Source organism: Passer domesticus, chromosome 12 (genome assembly GCF_036417665.1).
Source record: "Passer domesticus isolate bPasDom1 chromosome 12, bPasDom1.hap1, whole genome shotgun sequence".
NCBI classification, from domain to species: Eukaryota; Metazoa; Chordata; class Aves; order Passeriformes; family Passeridae; genus Passer; species Passer domesticus.
In genome coordinates, this window is record NC_087485.1 from 9,002,638 (window position 1) to 9,024,650 (window position 22,013).

The 22,013-nt window shown below is 40.9% G+C and overlaps 1 protein-coding gene across 1 annotated transcript in view; it reads right to left on the reverse strand.

Moving 5' to 3' along the window:
- Positions 1–103: 103 nt before the first annotated feature.
- LOC135279641 (galanin receptor type 1-like) overlaps positions 104–22,013 on the reverse strand; it is a 44,104-nt gene continuing 22,194 nt past the window's right edge. Inside the window, exons 2-4 of the mRNA XM_064387109.1 lie at positions 12,735–13,863; positions 11,805–11,870; positions 104–1,633 (exon numbers count right to left, since the gene is read on the reverse strand). Coding sequence (XP_064243179.1) covers positions 1,316–1,633; positions 11,805–11,870; positions 12,735–13,442 — 1,092 coding nt within the window. The 5' untranslated portion in view covers positions 13,443–13,863 and the 3' untranslated portion in view covers positions 104–1,315. The remainder of the gene's footprint in view (positions 1,634–11,804; positions 11,871–12,734; positions 13,864–22,013) is intronic.

Here is a 22,013-nt window from a genome sequence, read left to right on the forward strand (position 1 = left end):
TAAAAGTCAAAGAGAAAACTTGCACAGAGTCATCCAAGGATCAGGCAGTGATTTTATCCTATTGTACCTGTGCTCTGTTCATATTGCACAGTTAGGGGGCTCTTAAAGGAAGTTACAAACAACAGTAAAATTATTTCATACAATGGCTCCCAAGTTTTAGAAATTAGTGAAAGTGATCCATTGGGAGACTGGAAACCCATTCATTGCATGGACAGCAAATATTTTGTAGTTTACCTTCTGTAACTCACATTTTTACAGTCTATGAATACATCAATCTGGATTGCAGGACACAGAAATACTGAATTAGACAACACAGTGAAATAATGAAATTATTTCAGCCATTTGCTTCCTACTTTTGAAGTAATATGCACTTCATATAGTTACAAGTAATAACCTTGAACATGGTACAAATGCCCTTACCTTTTGTTGCTAGAGCACTGTTGATCACAATAGTTTGTCAAAAAACCCAAAAAACCCCTCACCACAAATTTCAAGCATTTATATACTAAAGTGGCTAGTAAAAAGCCTTGGGTAGATAGATTGAAGAGAACACTGTATTTACCAGCAAAACCTTTTGTAGACAGTACTGGCAAACAAAGCCACAGTTTTTAAGCATATATTGAAAAATATCACTTTCATATTTTTGCTCACCAAGAGACAATTGCTGGAGCCAGTGATTAAAGCAGTAATCACACACAGGAGCACACTGACACTGGGATGTAAAAGCTGATACAGAGCCTCAGATGCAGACAGCCACACCACTGACTCATCATCATGTGAAAGATGTAGTTGCTCAATAAGTAAATGCTACAAAAAAGCCTTCAAGGGGATTTAGAGACCCTCACCCCCAGCAGTGATTTAAATGTGTATGCAGCTCATACATGGTCAAATTTGTTGAAGAAACAAAGACATCCAAAGACTTCAGTTTGACTTCTCCCAAACTGCCCTCGCATCACTCCTTGTTCACCTCTCAATGACTGTCTACAGATGTAATTCACTGCTGTCTTCTTGTCTGTACATATTCTACCTTCTGTGTAAATCTTACTTTAGATCCTATGGTCGTAACTACAACTTCATTTGGGCCTTTTCTTATGGGCATTCAGGTAATCCTGTTGCACATAGCCCAGTGTATAGCAAGGTACCCTAGGACAGGTTCTGTCACGTCATCACAGCGAGAGGGAAATATGTCTCCTACCACTCCAGGTCCACAATTTTGCAGACTCCACTGGTCCCTGGAATGCTCTTACATGCATGTTCTCCCCAGTCAGAACCCTCTTCCCTCCTCTTCCTCCTGAAATGTCTTTGTGAGCCCAGCTTACACGTTTGTGGTGGAGTGGGTGGTAGAGAAGTTCTCCATGCGCACTCTGGCCAGTTTCTCAGCAGCCGCCGGCCACAGGAAGAGCTTGCAGGTGAAGACTTGGCGGCAGGCCTTGCGGAAATTCTCCGAGAGGAAAGCGTAAAGGATGGGGTTGATGCAAGAGTTCCCGTAGGCCAAGCAGTGAGAGATGATGCGGAAGGTGAAGGAGATGTTGTTCAGGGGAAAGTGGCCAAACTCTGCCCACATGGTGATGATGTGGTGTGGCAGCCAGGAGAGCAGGAACACAGCAACCACGAGAAGCACTGTCTGTGCTGTCTGGAGAAGAGAGGATCGTGTGTTAAATGGTCACAGTGAGCAAGCAAGTCTGTGGAATGAGTGAGTTTGCTTTCCTCTGTCAGTACTGAAGGCACGTAATACAGACAACATTTCAGGTGGGCAAATCATGGCAATATGAAAAAGGATGCTAAAAACCCAGTAAACTTGGACTGATTGGTTCTGGCTCAAGCAAATAACTATAGACAGTTGAGGTAGTGCCCATAAAACTTCACACAGTTCAAAGGCTGCAACAATGCTAACTGTTACAAGGAAGAGTGGAAATAATAGTCTCTAACATTTGGAGGGTGAGGAACATTGAGGCTATTGAAAATAACAGCAGGGGAAAACAACTTCCAAGTAAGCACGCCACTGAGAGCAGTAACAAAGGCTTCCCCGAGGACAAAGGTTTTTCCAGTATTGTCCCTATTATGGAAGAAACTCAGAAAACCAATGCATAGAAGATTTTTTTTTTTTAAATACACAGTGCTCATTGGTTAGACACGTTCCTAGCTGGGTGATGACCTGAGTGATCCCTGTGCCTGTGGGATCCCAGCCTGTGCTGCCTGGGTTAGACGTGTGTCCCTGCAGTGCTTGCTCCCCACTTAGCTGGCCAGCCTCTGGCACAGTCTGGCATTTGTAAGACCCAAAGCTTGACCTGAGGTAAAATTTTCCTAAAAACAGTGTTCTTTGAAATCTCCATACAAAATGAAGGTTAACAGTGACAATAAAAAAAATTAAGCTCTAACTCACTTCAACTTTCTTTCTGCAAGACCCCAAGGCCTGTGGGAGCAGGTTCACACATTCCAAGTTTAGGAAAGCTGGTAGTGTTGCTTTTTCTCTCACTTTCTACTTCTAGAACCCTCAGTGAATGCCTAGCAAGTCTCAGAGATTACTGACTTGGGGTACCCTAAGGTCCTTTCCTGATGTTTTTGTAGGGCTAATTCCACCTGAATTCACAAATTTTCAAAAATACAAATGGTAATACAAAGTGAGAAATTGCTTTGTATTTAATCCCTTAGTTTTGGGGCTCTGTAGCAGATGCACAGCTGGTGACTTCCTTCCCCTTGCCCCACTTGGTTCTCTGCACAATGTCTGCATTTTAACTTTGGTATTTAGCGTTTCTCATTTCTATTTTGTCATATTAATAAATGTAACAACTTGCAAACAGGCTGATGATATCCTTCCCCTAAGGAAAATTGTTGTACAAGTAGCAGAAAAGCTATGGAGAAAAATTAAAATTCAGGTTTCATTTCAGCTCAAGATTTACAGCCTTACTAGTTTAGGTCAATGTTTCTGTCAATAATTCCCTTGCATGATTTCAAGTGAATAGTGTAAAGTTACTTTCCTAGAAAAAGGATAATTTTCTAGTGAACAGAAATTTGTTTAGTCACTGGTTATCATGGCTACATTTAGTTAAACCCATTAACCTCTCCAAGGAAGATGTTATTACATTAGATCAAGACTACAATACAAGTTAAAAAAAGGGATTTCTGTCAAATAAGGTTCTATTAACTTTTAAAGGCAATAACCTGTATGTTCATTGTGTACCTGGCATGCTCCAGGTGCTTCCTTGTTTCTCCTACCAGAATGCTGTCAGACAGCTGAGCTAACAATGATGTTCCCCTAAGAGTGAACAAACTACCCTGCCAAGTGTCCTCAAACCAGCCATGCTGGGAGCCAGATGATGCCCTTAAAAATAGACTGGAATGATTGTAAGTTGATGACACTGAAAGACACAGACCCAGTGGTCTTGTGGGGTCTGGCTCACCCGCTGTGGTATGATGGGTACCAAAGAAATGATTAATAAACAGGTCCCATCATTAGCTTTCACCAGCAATAATGGTGCTACTTCTTTACCCTCTAGCAATGTTAAGTAGCTTAGGCTTGTTACCCAGGCAACCTTTCATAGCATCCATCTGCTTAAATTAGGGGGCTACAAGCACTGGAATATGCTTTTGAATAAGGCTTATATACCTAGCTTTCCCCCCCTTTTATTGTGAAATAAACCGTGCATGTAACGTAGGGCTGAGTATTACACAATGGCTTTGCAGTTGCTGTGTAATAGCACAGAGCTGTTTCTGGGGTCCAGCTTTTTAGGATTTTGCAGATGGAAAACACAGACAATACTAGAGCATTAAGGTATATAATTCATGACTCAAGAAACAGGTTTTGGAAATGGAACTTGTGTCTATTTTTTCAAGTTAGGGATATGAGTTAAGACAGAGAAAACTGAAACAAAACACTGTTTGGATTTTAGTGTGGTAACTTTGCTGTAGCTTAAACTGCTGTTACTGTAGAGTGTGACCAGCTGTGAAGGACTGATCCAAACAGTTTGTGTACAGTTTGAGCTTCTTCCATGGGGTGGGATAGTTTGCACAGTTATTGCATTACTGTTGATCAAGCTGTCCCCACTTAATGCAAACCTTCGGGTTCGACTCTGAAATTTTCCTGGGTCCATAATAGACCTGTATAATGGCCACTACTGGCCACTTAAATCTCTCTTACTACTCCTAGAAGCCTTGCAAGCACCTCCAGGATATAACTTATAGTGTATTTGTTGTACAGGCAAAATAAGTGCATTGAAGCTATACAGTGAATCAATAGCATGGTGACAAAGACAAGGAGATGTTTTTGTTTGTCAGATAATTAGATGAACTTTTGTTCATCTGTCATGTGCAGATTGTGTTGAATTTCCTTGCTTATTCATTTGTTATCTTTGTAGGTCATCTGCCTCTCACTTATATTTTCCAGCCTTTCTTTGTCTGTTTTGCCCTTTGATTGCTTTTTCTCCTGGCCCTGGACAAGATATTTCTTGCTTTTAGCCTTCCCCCATCCTTCAAAAAGCATTGGAAAATGTGTTTAAAAAAAATTTTGGGTGAGATACCTCATTCAGGAGGATGATGAAGTCTTTAACATTTAATTGTGTTTAGAGCTGTTATCCTTGATACGCTTTTAAAGAAGTTTCTTGCTTCAACTTGTCAGGCATCTTGTCAAGGGCAAAATTAATATTTCCTGTATTGATTCAAATGCTTCAAGTATTCCATGGATTTACACATTTTAGGAAGAACCACCTGAATGTTAGATTAATAAACATTCCCAAGATTAAAATATAAAATGGACAGAACAGTCTAGAGGCGTAGAGGGCTTGTCACTTTCCTAATTTAGTCCCAGTTGGAGACAGCCCAGATGCTCATCATTTTTCAGAGGTGATGAGACCATCCCTTTCTACTGCGTACCCTCAGCCACACAGAAATGGGAAAGAACATTCAATTAGGTTTTTATTAAACAGTACTGGCTTGCAAACAAACTGAGCTTCATTAGTGAGACAACTGCTGTTTCCTGAATATGGTGAGATTATTTTTTGTCCTTTTTTCTTCCATAATCTAAATGAAGAAGCATAAAGATGCCTATGCCAGTTCTTCCACACTCTCTTATCACCAAATTACAATTGATGCTTCCTTTATTACTGCTTTCTAGGAAGATATCTGATTATGTGACTTACTGATAAATCTTTTCTCCTGATATGCTCGTCTCTAACTTGTAGATTCTTTTCCTTAAATTTGAGAGAGAATTGGTGCAGATTTTTACTGCCCAGACTTCACTATGGTAAACTAAAGAGTTACAGACTTCATTATATCTTGTAATTTACTGAAGACTTGGAAAATATGTAGTGACCTTAAGCTTTTTTTTTTAGATACTGCAGGTACCCAGTGTCAGTGCCCATGAAAGACATGTGGCTTAGTGCAGTATACCACTGTCCTGCTGGAGGAACTTACCAGCCTCTGAGGAAGACAATTTCTGTGGCTTAAATTCAGGGATACCCAATGGAGAACATCCCTTTGCTCAGAGTCCATCTGTGAGCCAGCATGCAAAGTGAAACTGCCAGTTCCTTCACTCCTGGTGCCACGTTCTTGTTTGCTTTCTTGGCAAATCTGACTTGCCCTGATGGATTTGCAAACATTATTTTCCTTTTTGCAAATAAATTTCTAACAGAAACGTTCCAAGCACAATCTGATCTCCAGAAATATGCCCATAGCTTAGTGATAAGTGCAAAATGTTTAGAAAATGACATACCTATTCTTTAATAGCTTAAATGTTGGATAGCAGCTGTCTCTACTTCAGAGCACACACATCTTTTAATTACTACTGAAGCACTTCTCGTTACCCTTTGGTCTTTTATTTATTACACTTGAGTCTAATTCTACTCTTCAGTGCACATTGAAAGTATTCTTTTTAATTGTTCTGTTTTCTTTCTTGGAGCCAGAGGTGGCAGCTGAATGTCATGTAGAAGAGGAGAGACTGAAGTAAATATATTTTCAGATGTTATCAGCTCATTTTGATTACTTGCTTTATGTGCTAAGAGGGACTCTTCATTTCCCAGCAGCTTGCTTGCACTGTTCCAGCTGCTCATCTGCACATCTCTCATTCTGGGATTATGCCACTAATCTTCTCTGTTGGTGCCCTTGAAATTTATTCACTTTCTATTCATAAATGTGTATGAGCATTGCGATATTTCTATTACCCCCTAATTAGTAATGATGCTCTTAATTCCTGCTGCCCTGGGCTCCTGTTAACCAAACAATGGATGACACTTCTGAATTATATTCTTCTGCTCAATGATCCCAGGATCTTCCATGTTCCTTTGCTGTATTTACTGTTGTTCAACTGCCAAGGCCTTGAACATCACATTCATTGTCTACACGAAAACCTTCAATCTGCATGAACAATAGACAAATAATTCATTTAGCTACAGGAAAGCAGTCACAGAGCAACTTTTATTTGCCTCTCTCGGCCAAGATGTTCAGGAATACCCGTCTGCCTTGAAGGAATTCTGGATCTTTTACCAGGCTCTTGTATGACCTTCAAAGTGCAGCACTCCAGGGAGTCTCCCAAATAAACTCGGTGTGGCTTTGTGTTTACTTAGCTCTGGAAGCAATGAACAGCTGATTTCCTTACCCACCAGGCAGGCACGGCTCACCTTTCTGTTATAGCTAATCAATAGAAAAGCATAGCACTAATTTGTTATCTTTAAATGGCTCATTTGGTCTGTTAATTGAAGATTTTGTCCTCAAGGTGCCACAGCTTCTACTATCCTGTCAAGGGAGCTTGCAAAATAGCTGTGAAATTCACATCACCAGACACCTTCTTAAACTTGGAAAAGAATTTCAGATTGTTCAGTTTGCAAAGCTTGTTATTTGTTCTTTAAAGATGCACAATACAGAACTGAGTAAACACTGAGGAACCCTGGTGTGCTCCAGAGGCCAGTAAAACACCACAGGGCCATGCTAGACCTTAGTTTGCATTAATTTCCATCATTAAATCATCTTATTTAAGGCAGATGTAAGATCAGAGTTCCTGGGGCTGGGCTCTTATGGAACATTTTGCAACACTGTCAGACAGGGATTGTTAACTTTCTTTGGAGCCAAATTACAGACTTGCTGTACTCTGCATAGTTGAGAAAAGAGGTAACAGAACTGAAATATACTTCATTGTCATAGAGGGGTGCACAGAATTTCTTAGTATGTGGTCTTGCCAGCTGGCCTCAAAAAACAATTATCCAAAACTTCAAAGGAGAATCCTGCAGCATCACACCATCTGATTTTCATGGCAGGCAAACTTGTACAGCTAGTATGGCATTAAATGGGGAAACAGCCAGTCATATCTCTCTTCTGTAGGCACAGTCTTAGTTCATCATGAAGAATTTCAGCCTAGGCATGCAAAAAGTTCTAAACATCTTCCTTGCTGTAATGCACAGATGATACAAATGGAAAAATACTTTAAATTTGGAAAAACACTTTAAATTGAGCATGTCCAACATTTGACATGTAGATGGCAAAGTTATATAAACATTTCAAAGTGGGAATCTGAATTAAGGGTCAAATTCTTCTGATAATGAAATGTGAAGTCAGGATGCAGCAAACTTTGTGCAAGGAAAATTTTTGCAAAGCTTCGTGTGTGCATAAATTGAAAAGGTTGCTGTTGCTTGAACATAACCATAACTTAAAAGCTTAAAGATCACAACCCAAGCACAAAACTTTTTTTTTTTTTTGGTGATATGTGCCTGTATGGCATTTGTAGGATTCTGCTAAAGGCAAATGCAAACTTGCTCTTTTCAGCAGGTGTTTGAACACTGATGTGGAGAGGGTGACAGCTGTCAGAGCTCTCTGGATTATTCATAAACTGTGCCCATTCAAACAAAATCTAGTTGTAACTGACTTTACAATAATGGGTCTAAACATTGCCCATGAGTAATTTGTCCTAAAAACCAGGGCCCTCTTAGGCTGTCCTTTTAGCCCCTACATATCTTCAAATAACAGACCTTGAGTACAATGTTGTGGCAAATGGGACAGTGACAGACAGTAGAAAGATCACCAGTAATGGAAGAGAAGGGAAAAGAGACTTTGTAAACATTGTACAGGAAATAAAACTGACGCTGAAAGCCCAGCTATGTGTTGTGGCACCGTGGTCTGGGAGACAACAGCTGGGTCTTCAGATCCTGGTGAAATGAAGATTGGTATTGGAGACTTTTGTTTAGAGAAGATGCTTCACATAGCATATACTGGGAACTTCTTGACAAGACCTCTTTGAGAGGAAATGGGGCAGCAGTGCCACTCTGTAGGTGTATATGTCAGAGTTCCTCTTAACTGTGTCGATAGCCAAACCCCTACCCCTGATTGCACTTTTAGCTGGGTTTTGTTTCCATACTGTGATAACAGACAGAGTTATCACACACTTGCCTGCTCGTGTGGCTCTGCAGGGCCCGGGGCAGCAGGTGCTGCTCTGCTGGGAGCAGGCAGCACACACCAGGGAGGGAAGGGAGCACAGCTGGAGGGAGCTGGCACTGGGAACCATGCTGTGGCACAAAAAGGCAGAAAGGGGTAGAGGAGCAAGCCAGAGACTTCTTGGAAAAATGAATTCCTAATAATGTAGTTCATTATGCTTTGTTTCCTGTTTCCATGGGTTTGATTTATTAAACAAAAAAGGGTTTTTTTTTGCTTTTTTTTTCCATTTTAAAGGCATAGATACAAATTACTGGTACAGTATGACCTTTAAAGAGGGAGGCTGAGCTACAGTATCAAGTACCTGGGCTCCAGTAATATGCTTCACATACTTAAAGTCAGTTAAATCCAGGATTATTTTGCTTTCTTTGCTACAGCACTCCAACTAGGAAAATCTTGCATATACTTGCACAGCACTGGGACTGTTAATTTGGCCATGCCATCATCATCTCTTTAGAAATCACCTTAGGTCTGCATCCAGCAGTGTCCCACATGTTCTGTAAAGGTTTTTCTTACTGAGGTTCACATGCTGTTTCCAGATTTCCAGGGTGTACTAAGCAGATAAAATACCAGCTCCTCTATGACCTTTCAGGTGGCTTTAACTTGGATTTGTCCCAGTAATGCTTCTTACTGTGTTCTGTGGCTCAAACAATGTGAGTAAGAATGATGTCTCTTCTGCCTGTTATCAGTGTTATAGGATTTGGGGGTGAGGAGGGACTGGTATTACACCAAGATTCCAGCAAGGTTGGTGAAAGCTAAAGATCCTAAAATAAGTCTTGACATTTAAAAAAAATCTTACCTGGTAATGCTATTTTTTCAGAAGCAGCCTGTAATGGAGAATAATAGCAATGTGTTTCCAGTCAGCATGTGACATGGCAAGACCATTCCCTGAGCTCTATGTCATTTGCTTTCTTTCTTAACTATGTTTTATCTTGAAGTGTTCAATCTTGAGGAGACTTCTTATAGCTTCTGAAATGCTGAGTGACAGAGCAAACTGTTTGCAGTGGTAATGTTGGCAACGGTTTCACTGGAAAATCTTGTTCAACAAGGATTCTGAGTCTGCAATTTGATTCTTTTGGACCTTAACTCAAGTATAGAGCCCAGATAAGCATTGGGAGATTTGGACAAAAAGTTGCTTGCAAAATTTGCTCTTTAACTGTTTAAAAACAAAACAACACTAAACCCACAAACCAAACAGAAAAAACCCAAACCAAACCCAAAGGGGAAAACACAAAAAGAGCAAACCCAAACCCCAATCTCTTGGAGGTAGAAGGAGGACAGTAGCTCAAATGCCCTGTTTTCTTGAAATTATAGGAATGAAGCAGGAACTGCATGGCCATAATTTCAGACTATCCTTTTTTTTAATGAATATGACATCTTGTTTTCCATATCAGTTTGGTGAAGATGCACACTGTGAATTAACAGATGTGACTCAGACAATTTTTTCACCTCATGTGGGAAGAGCAACAGTGTAGCTGTTGTGCTACACTTTCTCTCCTAGCTCAAGGCAATCAGGGTTTAGCCACTGAAGTCACACCTATTTCAGAACAAACTCAGTGTTCTGTATTTACTAAATTTACCTTCCAAATGTGGATCAAGATTAATTTGTCAAACATTTTTCAAACCTTTTTAAATAAACAAAAGCTGTTCACTTAATCCCTGATGAAGTTTATTAATTAAACCCAAACACAGCTACCTTCTCAAGTGGACCAACTAAGTACGTATGAAGGAAGCTAGATTAACAGAGCTGACAGCCATCTATGAGCTTCCCATTAGGCTCTAAAGCAAAGTGTTCTCAAGAAGATGTGTTTTAAAAAACTGACTCTCACTCCTGAGTTTCAAGTATGCTTTGAAAGCGTATACAAGAATTGAGTGTGTCTGCAACCAAGCCAAGGAAGTCTCCCTAAGAAATGTTGAATAGCGTTTGCAACAAAAAAAAAAACCTTTAAGTACACTAAAGAAGATGTTTGGCATGCATTAAGGCTAGATGGACAATTTCTACACAGACAGGGCTGGAAGAAGATGTTGTGAAGGATGATGTGTGTGTGTAGAGGAATGTATTTAGTTTTTCTTCTATCTGAAAGGATCACCTGTTTAACTAGGTCTGACTGTGCTACGTGGAACAAGAATTGCTGTTGGGTGTTTCATAATTATGGCCAGGGAAATACTTAAGGGAAGGGAGGAAGAAGTGCTGCACCACTAACTTGTTTGAACAGGAAAAATCAAATGTGTTTTTAAAATTGATCCTCTTGGCAATATCTAATACCAAAAGTTGAGACTGAAAAAACTGTGCAGCTATTTTTTCATCAAACTCTACAGAGCAAATCTGAAAATAAAACAAGTGGATACATTTAAAAATGTCATAAATGAAATTCTTAACTTCTTTACAGGAAAGTAACAGTAGTTGTTTTCAGCTGTTGGTAGCATTCTCTTAAAAATTAGCAACCAAATGGGTAGTGTGCCATTCACACATAAGTAAGGAAATTCTAGAGGGAAATTTAAACTGACCAGTTTAGGGATTTTTTTGTAATTTTGAGACCTAAAGTAATTTTTCAAACTTGTGAAATTGAGAAATGATTCTATGTGGAATGACAGTGTCATTCTATTTAGCACTTCATTTGCTGCATTTTACGTTATCAAAATTGTCAGCACATCTTGGTTGCCTTTTCTCATAGTAGCTGTTAAACACACAAAACTCTGACTCTGCTTTCTGTTTGTAGTCTTCACTATTGATCCAGAAATTATACTCCTGGTTTTGACATTGTAATTCACAGTTTATCTGCTGAAGTATCAGCATGTATCAAAAAGTCAGTAGGCAAAATAAGACATGGTGTTCTTCAAGGTAGTCTGTTCCATCTGGGTCTGGTGGTGTTCCTGCAGCAGGCAATACTCAGCAGCTCATTGCTGCATAATGTGTTGCTTTAGAAAAAGTGGTGAAAATAATGTTTATCAGAACCTTCTTGAAGTTAGATGAACACAGAAAACATGTTCAAAACACTCTGAGAGGAAAGGGTAAGTAACAGCTGTCTAATAAATATTGTTTGTAGTGTATTATAAGTTTGACAGTTATTGTGTTCTGAGATAATATTGCAAATACCTGTTGAATTGTATCCTTACAGACAGTGTAGGTGCAAGAATTATGAACAACAATTATGAATTGGTCCTCATAAGTATATTGCAAACAAAACTGAGTGTATACTAGTGAATGTAATGAACCAGTAGAAACTAAATATACAGTTAAGTGTGGTTAGGATTCATAGGCAAAAAGGACTGGCAGAAACTGTAACAGCTCTATATCAGCTGGAATCAGCACAGAACAGGCTGATTTTTTAATAAACCTAGCATATCTATTGTATTATAATCAATATACAGATGAAACCAAAGATATTTACCTTCCTCTTTGATCTCTCTGACTTCTTGGAAATGTTCTTTACTTTCGTATGGAGATGGTATAAAACCTTGGGGAGAAAAAAGGAGCAATATATTTAATGGGAAATTGAAATTTGTGTATTAATATTTGAACTCCTCATACAAGCAGCAAAAATTTGAAGTAATTAACATGATTCAAAGATGAATTTGATGTTTCAAATTTTTAATTCTAAGCTCTCCAATTTCTCTTCCAAGAAACAAGGTTTGCAAAGAGCACTAAACCTGCTAAGCTTTCAGTAGTTCAGCATATATTAAGAGCTCAGCTGGCACTATGCTAAAATCCACAGGAGTTTTCAGATGGACTTTGAATTTTATATTGAGCCTCAGATTGTCTTCATTTGCTCCCTAGGCTGATGATACTCATGGGCAGAGAGCAGGCTGCCAGTCCTGTACCCTGGTGGGGCTGTCCTGTCGCTCCTGGAGGCAGCACAAACAAATGCAGTGGTAGGAGTGGGTCACCCTCCAGAGGGAGGGTCCTAAGGAGTGTTGGAGAACTCTAGGCAATTCTCAGTTAACAATATCTAGATGTAGCTTTTGAAACCTGATTACAGCACAGCAATAACCTGTAAATGTTTATCCCTTCATAGGTTTTTCCTCTTGCCAGTAGCAAATATTTGTTATTTAGAAAGAACAAAATGATAAATATGAAAAACAGCAAGAGTCTTTAGGAGGTTTGGGTGACAGGCTGGGTGTCATCTTGGTAGTTGTAATCCTTTTTGTGAACTGGTGTAATTTCATTCTCTGTTTTCATTTCCTCCCCCCACCTCAAAAAACTATTCTGTCCCAGGAGAGGGTATGGAAAGGGTTGGCTGTGTAGTTGTGTACACACACAGGCCACCAAGAGTCTGGGACTTTCCATCCATTTAAGCATTATTCCCACCCCTGGCACCCACCTTGGCATAGCAGCAGGTGATGAGCAGCAGGGGCAGGAGGTATCCCACCAGCAGGATGGTAATCTTGTACATCTGCTTGGCTGTGGAGCCGTTTGCCCAGTGCTCCCAGCAAAAAGAGCTGTTGGGTGCCTGCTGATGGCCACTCATGAGGGCCTGGTGCTGGGCCACGGGGATGGCAATGAGGAGGGACAGCAGCCAGATGACAGCCACGCCGAGGGCAGCGTTGCGCTTGCTGCGGATGCAGGGCGAGCGTTTGGCGTGGACCACAGCAATGTATCTGTCCACAGACATGGCCACCAGGGTGAAGATGCTCACCAGCATCGTTGCCATGGCCGAGTAGTGAACCCACTTGCAAAAGAAGGCACCGAAGATCCACTCTGGCAGGGAGTAGATGGTGGCCTGGAAGGGAACGCAGAAGAGCAGAAAGGAGAAGTCTGCAATGCTTAAGTTCAGGATGAAGATGTTGGTGGCACTGCGTGATGGCCGTCCCCTGGGCCGGAGACGCCCCAAAACAACCAACACTAGCGTGTTTCCCACCATTCCTAGGAGAAAAATCAACCCAAAAAGCACTGGTACAATCACCACCTCCGGGCCACCCCTGGTTGCTCCTGCCCAGCATGTTGGGGCCTCTGTTTGGTTGGTCTCAAGGCTGCACTTGCTGGTGTTGGCTCCAAAGGAAAGCACAAAGTTGTATTCCTGCTCCTCCATGGAGCCAGGCAAGGAACAGTCTCTGCAGCCCTGACAGCTACGTCTGTGTTTGGTAGGGGTGGCCAGAGGTGAACTTTTGTCTTTTCCAATGCTGTGTCTTTCCTTTGAGGAGTAATTTTCTTCATGTGATTCTTCCGAGTTCTCTCTGTCTCTGGTGCAGTTTATTCCAGGGACTGGCTAAAAAAAAAGGAGTTGAAGAATTTGTGTCCTCCAAGAGGTGACATCCAGGTTTGGCAGTTGGTGTTGGTGTGGTAGAGAAAAACTCTGTGCCAGAAGAGCAGAGGATGAGGCTGCCCTGGGAGCTTGGAGCAGCAGCGGAGCAGCAGCAGCTCGGCTTTCCACATGCTCCTCCTCTTCTGCTTCCCTCCCACACTGCCTGCATCTGTGGCTGTCATACCTGCTTTCCCAGCTCCACCCTGAGCTGTGGCAGAGAGAACAAATGTTGTTTGTGACCTGAGCCCTTCAGAAAACAATCCCTGGCCAGCTTTGTCCCCATGCATTACTGCTCACGAGGGGGAAGAGCAAAGCAGCAGTTCTCGTCCAAAGGGATGGATAAGCAGCAGCTGCTGAACAATAGTGTGTGCAGTGCTGTGAGGGGCAGAACTGTTACTGGCTGTATAAGACCAAAAAAAGCTAAACCACTTCATTTTAATCAGCAGAGAATGATTTTAGTTGTTTATTTGTTTCATGGTCTCCAATGCTCCCATTTGAGCATAAACCCATCTAAATAGTGTATCCAACACAAAAAGCTGGGAGAGCTTTAGATTCAGCACTGGGTCTTGCCACTTCTGGGATATCTGCCCAAATTCCTTAGTGCCTGAATATTCATGGACCTTGTTGATATAGCTTTGAAGACATTTTGGGTTCAGCCCAGTAGTGCCAACAGCATCTGCACTGGAAAAGGAAATGTTCAGTCTTAGTAGCTGAGAGCAGCTGTAATATTACTGTCAGGGAACAGAGACAGGTTTGGGGTTTTTTTAAACAGAAGTTTTATTTAAGATTAATGGCTCAGTTACTGTGGTTGTAATGCTTACTTATAGAAACAGCACATATGTTTTGGAAGGTTATAAACAGGTTAGTTCTAATGGTTTATTTCCTCACATTTCTTGAGAGATTCTTCAGGCAGTGAGGAGGGAACAAAGTTTAGACATTAACAGTACCTGCACACAGTGATTTATGGATGCAGCACCGCTGCCTGCAAAGAGTACCCACCTCTATTATGAGTGGTTACAACTCCAGGCACTTGGCCAGAGTGGGGCACCACTGGCTCTTGTGAATGGGAGGGTTTGGGAGGGTTTGACTGGGGGGAGCCCCTTAATTCTGGGAACGAAATTCAGGAACTGAGAGTTGCTCTGCCTTGTGATTTTTCTTAAGCTCTTGTTGAGAGGTGACAGTGCTGCCTTCTGTAGCCCGCTCTGATTATACCCTTGCTTAAAACTGATCTGGAGCTCAACCCCTTATTTCCCTCACAGCTTTGGGGTAGTTACGGGGTGATGCCAGGGAGGGAAAAATGTCTGAGCTGCAGTGGAAAAAATGATCTCCCCTTGTCATGAGCAGATAATCTTGGCTGGACCTGACCCCACCTGCAGACCGCAGACGCCTTTCAGTGGCCCAGGACCACAGACTCCTCTCAGTTTTCCAGTTCCCGAATATTTTGTGTGTTTCTGGGATTTCTGCAAGCCGTGGGGCTGTGCTGCAGCCCGAGTGCCACCTGCTGACACTTTCCCTCCTTGGCTGCCTTCAGGCAGCTCCATTCTTTCCCTCAAACATTGCCAGCTCAGTACTCGCCTCTGCCTGCTGTGGTTCTCTCTCGTCCTTATGCACACCCACTCCCCACCCCCTTAAATCATCAAACTTAAATATGTTTTCCTTTTTCCTTTTGCGATAATATGTGACCACTGTAAGGTTACTTCTTGTCATATTACCCATATGCTACATATAGCATTTTAGAAAAGGCTATTGAAAGTGATTTCAATGGCTATCTTTGTATTTTCGATGCTTGGGGGTTTTGTGGTTTTGTTTTTTCCTCTTTTCTTTGGTGGACAGTAATACCAGAAAGAATTATTTAAAAAGAACCTGTAACAATCACAGCAAATGAGAACATGCATTTTAGTCTTTTAGTGGGTTTGGGAAGAATAATAAAAACTGCAGAATGTGTGGTTTCTGCTGCAGGGGATTTGAGACAATGCCAGCAGGAATTTAAGAATTGCTTGTATGTGTCACCTGCAGAACAAACACAGCTTTGCAGATCTGAAAGATCTGAGCATGCTGAGCAGAATATGGGCAGAGAATAACACAGTTTTGGCAATGAGGAGGGACAGATCATAGAATTGTTTAGATTTGTTAAAAAAAAAATTCAACCATTACTTAAATTCTTACAGAAGGAACATTCCAGTTCTGTGCAAGTGTTATAACTGGGGCAGGGGAAAGAAAGGTGAATATTCTGGATAAAAAGTGGCAGTCACCTGCTGAATTAGACATCCAGAAACCTATGTGTAGGAACTCAGCTTGTTTTCATTAGGGAACTAATGCAAATCTGATTTCAAATGGAGCTTGGCTGGTGTGGAAGTATTCCCGACTGGCCTTACTCACGAGGAAGTAATTTCCAGTGTTAATTTACATGCTTTGATGAAAACTTATCCTGAACATATGTTTACCATGGCAGTCAAAAGTTTCACAGAGCAAAACATTTCTTCTTCTGTTTTTTATATTGTGCCACTTCTCCACTGCTTTAAATAATTTGGTTTTGACAGTGAGAAACCTCCTGTCCCTGAGAATTCCCAATCCAAATACACTCAGAAGGGAACTGACCATGCCAAGACAAAGTACTTGCCATAAGACCTGTTCATTAGTCCAACTAGCAGAAGGTCAAGTCTTGAATAAGTACAGAAGCATAAACAGCAAGTGAACCTGTAGTGTCTGATTTGCTGGGAACACTCACATTATGTGTGGTATTTGAAAATTCACAGTGTTTCATCTGGAAATTTGAAACAATTAATGCCCTGTGGATTGAGCTGCATGAAATATCTCAGCTGTAAAAATTCTGCTGTTCTTTAGAAATTCTGTTGCTTCTTAGAGAAAGATAACAAATATTTAAACACAAGTGGGAGGATGTAGCAAAAGGACGCTGAATAATCTCTGTGAGAGGAAAAAAACTGTAGAAGTCTGACAACCATCACTGATGATCAAGATCAAGAATGAACTGGAGGCCAGATGCTGTTGTTTTTGTCTGAGTTGTTTTGGGCTAAAAGCACTGGATATTCATCCCTGACTAAACAGGCATTAGATGTGTCTTTTTGAGAGAGGATAGTACTGGACATCTATGAAAAAATTTGCAGTCCCAGAGTAAGGAGAAGAGTGGGAAAATGTCAACCCTAAGAATAAGGGTGGGGGGAAAAAAACCCCAAAATATTAAATAGTAGTATTTAAATGGTAACATTTTTAGCTTGTCTAGGTACAAAATAATTTGTCCATTTTCTGATTGCTAATGGGTGCTTCAGCTCCTAATTGCACTGAATATCAGGTATGTTGTAAACCACTCCTACTGTTTTGATAGTCATGGTTCAGCTTTTTGATACTTGTGCATTAGCTCTCCAAGCCTCTTGACTCTGGAGTGGAAGGAGGGTCCTGAAGCATAACAGCAAGCAAGAACCTTACTGTCACACTGTTCTCTCTCTCTGGAGAATGTGGGTTACATCTCAGATTCAGATCCATTTAAAGAAAAACAAACATCCAGATCAAAAGCCTCTTTGTGGCTTTAGGTTCAGCAGCTCTTGGTGCTTTTTGAAAGGCTGATTCAGGCTGAAAAGCCCTTTGGCTGACTAATGAGCTACCTGGATGCAACTGGGAAACAAGCAGTGGTAGGTCAGAAATCTTTGCACTTGGCCCACACCAACCCTTCCCAGCTGTGATCCTGACTGGAAAGAGAAGGTGCAGTGGCCATTCCTGTCGAAGTGTGACACCAGGAGAGGCAGCAGGTCCTGTTGACTGCTCTGCATATTTGTCCCCAAAAATGAGAGCCCAGATTCAATTCCTTTCCAACTACACATAATCCTTTTCCTGAGCAGCATCTGACAGCTCCTGAAGGAACAGAACCTTCATCCCCCTAGAAGTTACCTGTCCACCAGGCCCCCAGCCAAGCTGTATGGGGTAGCCTTGCTCATGGAGGAGCTATGGTGGAAATAAGTAAATTCTTCACCTTTTGTGAGCTGTAACCTTTGAGTCTCTTCAGTGAAGGATCAAAATTGAACTTATGTACCTCACTCTGGCCATCAAGTCCTCACACAATTTTGTGTGTTGCCTTACTGGACAGGTAGCTGATTACAAACACCCTGCAAATTCCTTTTCCCTTACCTAGAATTTATAATAAAAACAGAACAACTTTGTTTAAACAGTCAAAAGCATTATATCCACACCATTTCCAAACTTTCTTCTGCAGTATAATTTTTGATGAGGCAGGTAAAATTGTTTAATAAAGTTGGTTATTCTTTTATGACCAAACAACTGACTAAAAAAATAATGATTTTGGTTCTAACAGAAGTTATGCTGGAAAAAAAGTTGCAAAAAGAGAAGTCTGTTTGGCATCCAGTGTTGGCAGACACATAGAAAACTAGGAGAGGAATATGTCAAAACCATAATGAACCTCAAAACAGGATGCTTGTAGATACTTGTTTAGTATTCTGTAGGGAATAAGGAACGTGTTCTGCCTTATGTCAACAGATTCAAGACAATGTATCTCTTCCTGTGTGCTCCTGTGGTTTTGTGCACAGCTCTTCTGTGAAGTCAGAGGAGACAAAGTGATGTGAGTGATCTCTCACAGTTTGGCCTTAACACAGGAGAACAAGATGTCTTTATCTGGGTCCTGATGTGATATATTCATAAATACATCTGTCTCTCTGTTCAAAGGACAGCCAGACCCCCGGGCAGAGTCTGAGACACACTGTGGGAGCCAGGAGCACAATGTCACCCCGGAGAGGTGCTGCTCCCTGCTCAGTACCAGACCTGGTGTTTATGAGAAGCAAGGTAAGGACATATTGCAGCTTCAATGGACCTTGGTCCATCCTGGTTTGAAAAGCAGATCATTCTATGACAACATGAGAACATTTAGTTAGCTTCCCATGGTGATAAACTGATTTAAGGCCTGTTCACAAATCTGTTTTCCCTGTGTGTGTATCAGCTTCATGGTACCAAACTGGGTAAAATCACTTGTCCACTCATCTCTTAACACTTCTCTATGTGTAACAAGATGTGCTGTCAACTGGCCAGCTCTGCAGCATGACAAAATCCTGCAACAGTTCTGGGAAAATCCTGGTGCCCCATGTACAAATAACGCTTTTACTCAGTCACTCCAGACTGTATCACAAAATGCTGTCTATTACAAAAGGAGAGATGTAAGTGTACATGCTGTGCTTTAATACCATCTTAGCAAAAAGTTTCCATGGTGATTTGCTCTCATTGCTGCAAGGGAGCTCTCTTTCCAATAGAACCATGGCAAATTTCTGTCTACTGCCTCATTGAAATTACTGCTAAATTCCTCAAATAAAGAAGCCTCTTATTAAGCATCACAATATGTTGAGAAAAACACCTCAGAAATAATGGATCATTGAGAAATAATGGATCCTAGGTTGATAAATTTTCTGGTCTAACAAAAACATCCCAAGACAAAAGTACTCGGAAGTTTCTTAAAACTTATGTTAAAAAACCCCAAAAACTTAGGGTCTCTTATTTCCTCACAGCTCTGAATGTTTAAAAGCATCTGATTGTGCTTCCTGTCAGATTCTGAGTCAGCTAACTCAAAACAATTGCAGCAAATTCTAAATTTTTCTGAAAGTCTCTGACAGACTGAATGAGCAACTTAGTTTCCAGTTTGTTCAATGTGGTCTGAACAAGAGACAAAACCAGTCAATTTATTTCTATGCTCCATTTAACTTCATAATGCTTCTGAGGTAGGAAAACAAACAGTAACTGTATGTGGGCTGAGCACAGGTGTTTGCAGATACACAGCAAAGAGAAGGCATTGCTTAAGCCTTTCAGAACTGCTAAGGAAGAGACTGGCACACAACTGATTATTTAGAAAGCTGGTGTAAGAATGTACATGCTTCTAATATCCTAGCATGTGCTGGCAAGCTTGCAGTTAAAGGTGGTTGAGAGCTTCTACTCATAAGCATAGGAATGAATAAAAAATCAGGCCTTCCTTAAGCATTACCTTGATATCATCTGCACATCAGGCAAGGATGGCACATTTTAGGTATCCCTCCAAAACTCAAAGCAAAGTCTTTGAAACAAAGGAAAAAAATGGACCCGTTATTAGGTGGCAAAAATGAAGCTAAGTGTACTTGCTCTAAATGGGATTTTTTCATTGATACCAAAATGATTGGCTCTTCTCAGAAACCTGTGCTAAGCAGGAAACGTGGCATTCAGTGGAGCCCTGCCTGGCTGTGGGTGCCTAATGCCACAAGGGCAGCACCTGCTTTAAATAGAAATTAATGGGTTTGCTCTTCCTGAAAAATTAAAGTGGGAAGTGGCAGAAATAGAGCTTTGACAATCCTGCTTTTAAACAGGAAAGTCTTTTTTTCCTCCTCTTTTCTAAGTGTTTCTGGAAGCCTTTTCAGATAAAATTCTTAAACTGATTAGGCAACAACTTCTGTTGTTCTTGAGACTTTCGTGACCTCTTCAACTGCTTTTCAAAAAATATTTTTCTTTTTATTTCCTTGCGTGGGGGAACAACCTCCAAATAAAAGAGCCCATCCGTCTGAAGCAATCTGGTTTAAATCCTGCTTCTCAGAAGTCATCTTCAGTCCTGCCAATTAGCACTCTGTCATCAGATCACAGACTATGCATTATTTTAATGGGGAAGCTCCTGCCACCTCGCGGCAAGAATTTTCACCTTGCTTAATCAAAAGTGTTAAACTGGATACCCGATACCTTTGTAGAACAAGTGAATAGCTAAACAAACAGAAGCCTTGCTTGGTTTGCTTTGCCATTTGGGCATTATCAATTGTAAATATTAATGCTATTTTAAAATAAACATAATATAAATTACTAGATAAGCTCTTGCAGCTATTTTTTTTTGCACTGCTGCTTTCTCCACCTTTCTTTCCAAGAAAGTACAGAAATTAATTCTGTCAGAGTATTGAGCCAGGAGAATCCACAGCAACTTTGGTATTTTTAGAAAAACTGTTGACAAGGCACATTGATGGGTGTCAGAATAGTACTAATTTGTGTTCACCTTGAAAGGTACCTGCATTCATTTTGGACTATTTGCTTTCAGCTATAGGCAATGTTCAGCTCTTGATTCCATCCAAAGATCTTTGGTGATATCTTCATGTGCTTCATGAGAGCTTTCCTCTGTGAAGAGAGCAACGTGTCTTGGTACTTCCTGTTTCTTTTGTGTTTGGTAACTGGTGCCAGTTGATGTGGTTCTGTATGTTCATGTCCTGAGAGTGTATGGCACCCTCTGAACTACCTTCAGGATGTTGGTCAAATTATTCATGAAACCGGGGCAGCTTCAGCCACCCCCAAAGCAGAGCAACATGGCAAAAAGAAGTTTTTTATTGACTTGGTTTTTAACCATTTTGATCTCCCAAGATGAATATTTCTCATTAGGTCTCATCTAAGAAATATGTTGCAACCATGCTGATTTAAACAGATAAAAATTACCAAAGACCTCCCATCACCACCCCCTCTGAGTGTGAACTCACTTCATTTTAGGACCTGAAACTAATGCTGTGATGAGTAGAAGAAACAGAAGGAACTCAATTTGCAATAGTTAATTCTGCCTGTATTGCTATTTTTATGCAAACTGAAATCCTGATACACAGGATTTCCTCTTCCTAACATGTTGTAACATTTTCTAATTAAAACACTGATACCTACCCTCAAGAAATGCTAAACTGACTGCCCTGGAGATTGCAATCTTCACACAGAGGTAGGACAGCAAGTTTGAATCCTTGATAAGCAGGACTTACAATACTATGTTAATGTGGCCTGTCCCTAAGCAATTGATGCTTGTTGACACAAAAAACTATATCCATCCCAAATGCTGAAGTGCTGTTATGTAGTGTAGCTGATTCCAGGAGCTGGTAGAAGAGAAGAATTTGATAGAATACAAAATTGCATTTAGAAATGACTGCTGCAATAGGCATCTGCACGTACGAAGTCCTCCTTTCCCAGCTGCAGTCATCTACTGCCCAGTCTGTGCTGGTAGTAAAATCTATCAGTGTTTTAGATGTGTAAGTGCTGAAATTAATGAAGAGGCTCTGGGCTGGAACAAACCTTCCTAGTGGGAAAAGTACTTCCAACAATAATGTTATCCCTCTGCCTCCTGACAGCAGCTGACTTGAGTGTGAGTGCTGCAGTTATTTTACAGCATCTCAGCCTGCTCCAAAATATGTGTGAGGTGAATAAAACATGCTATAAACAGAGGGATAGCTATTATCAGGGAGAGACAGCTGTGTATCAATATTCTGGACAATAAAGATAGCTCCTGGGATACTTATCAAGACACCAGTCCTGCCAGATAAACTCTGCAGGAAGGATGTACATCACAAATGCCACATGGTAAGAATTATA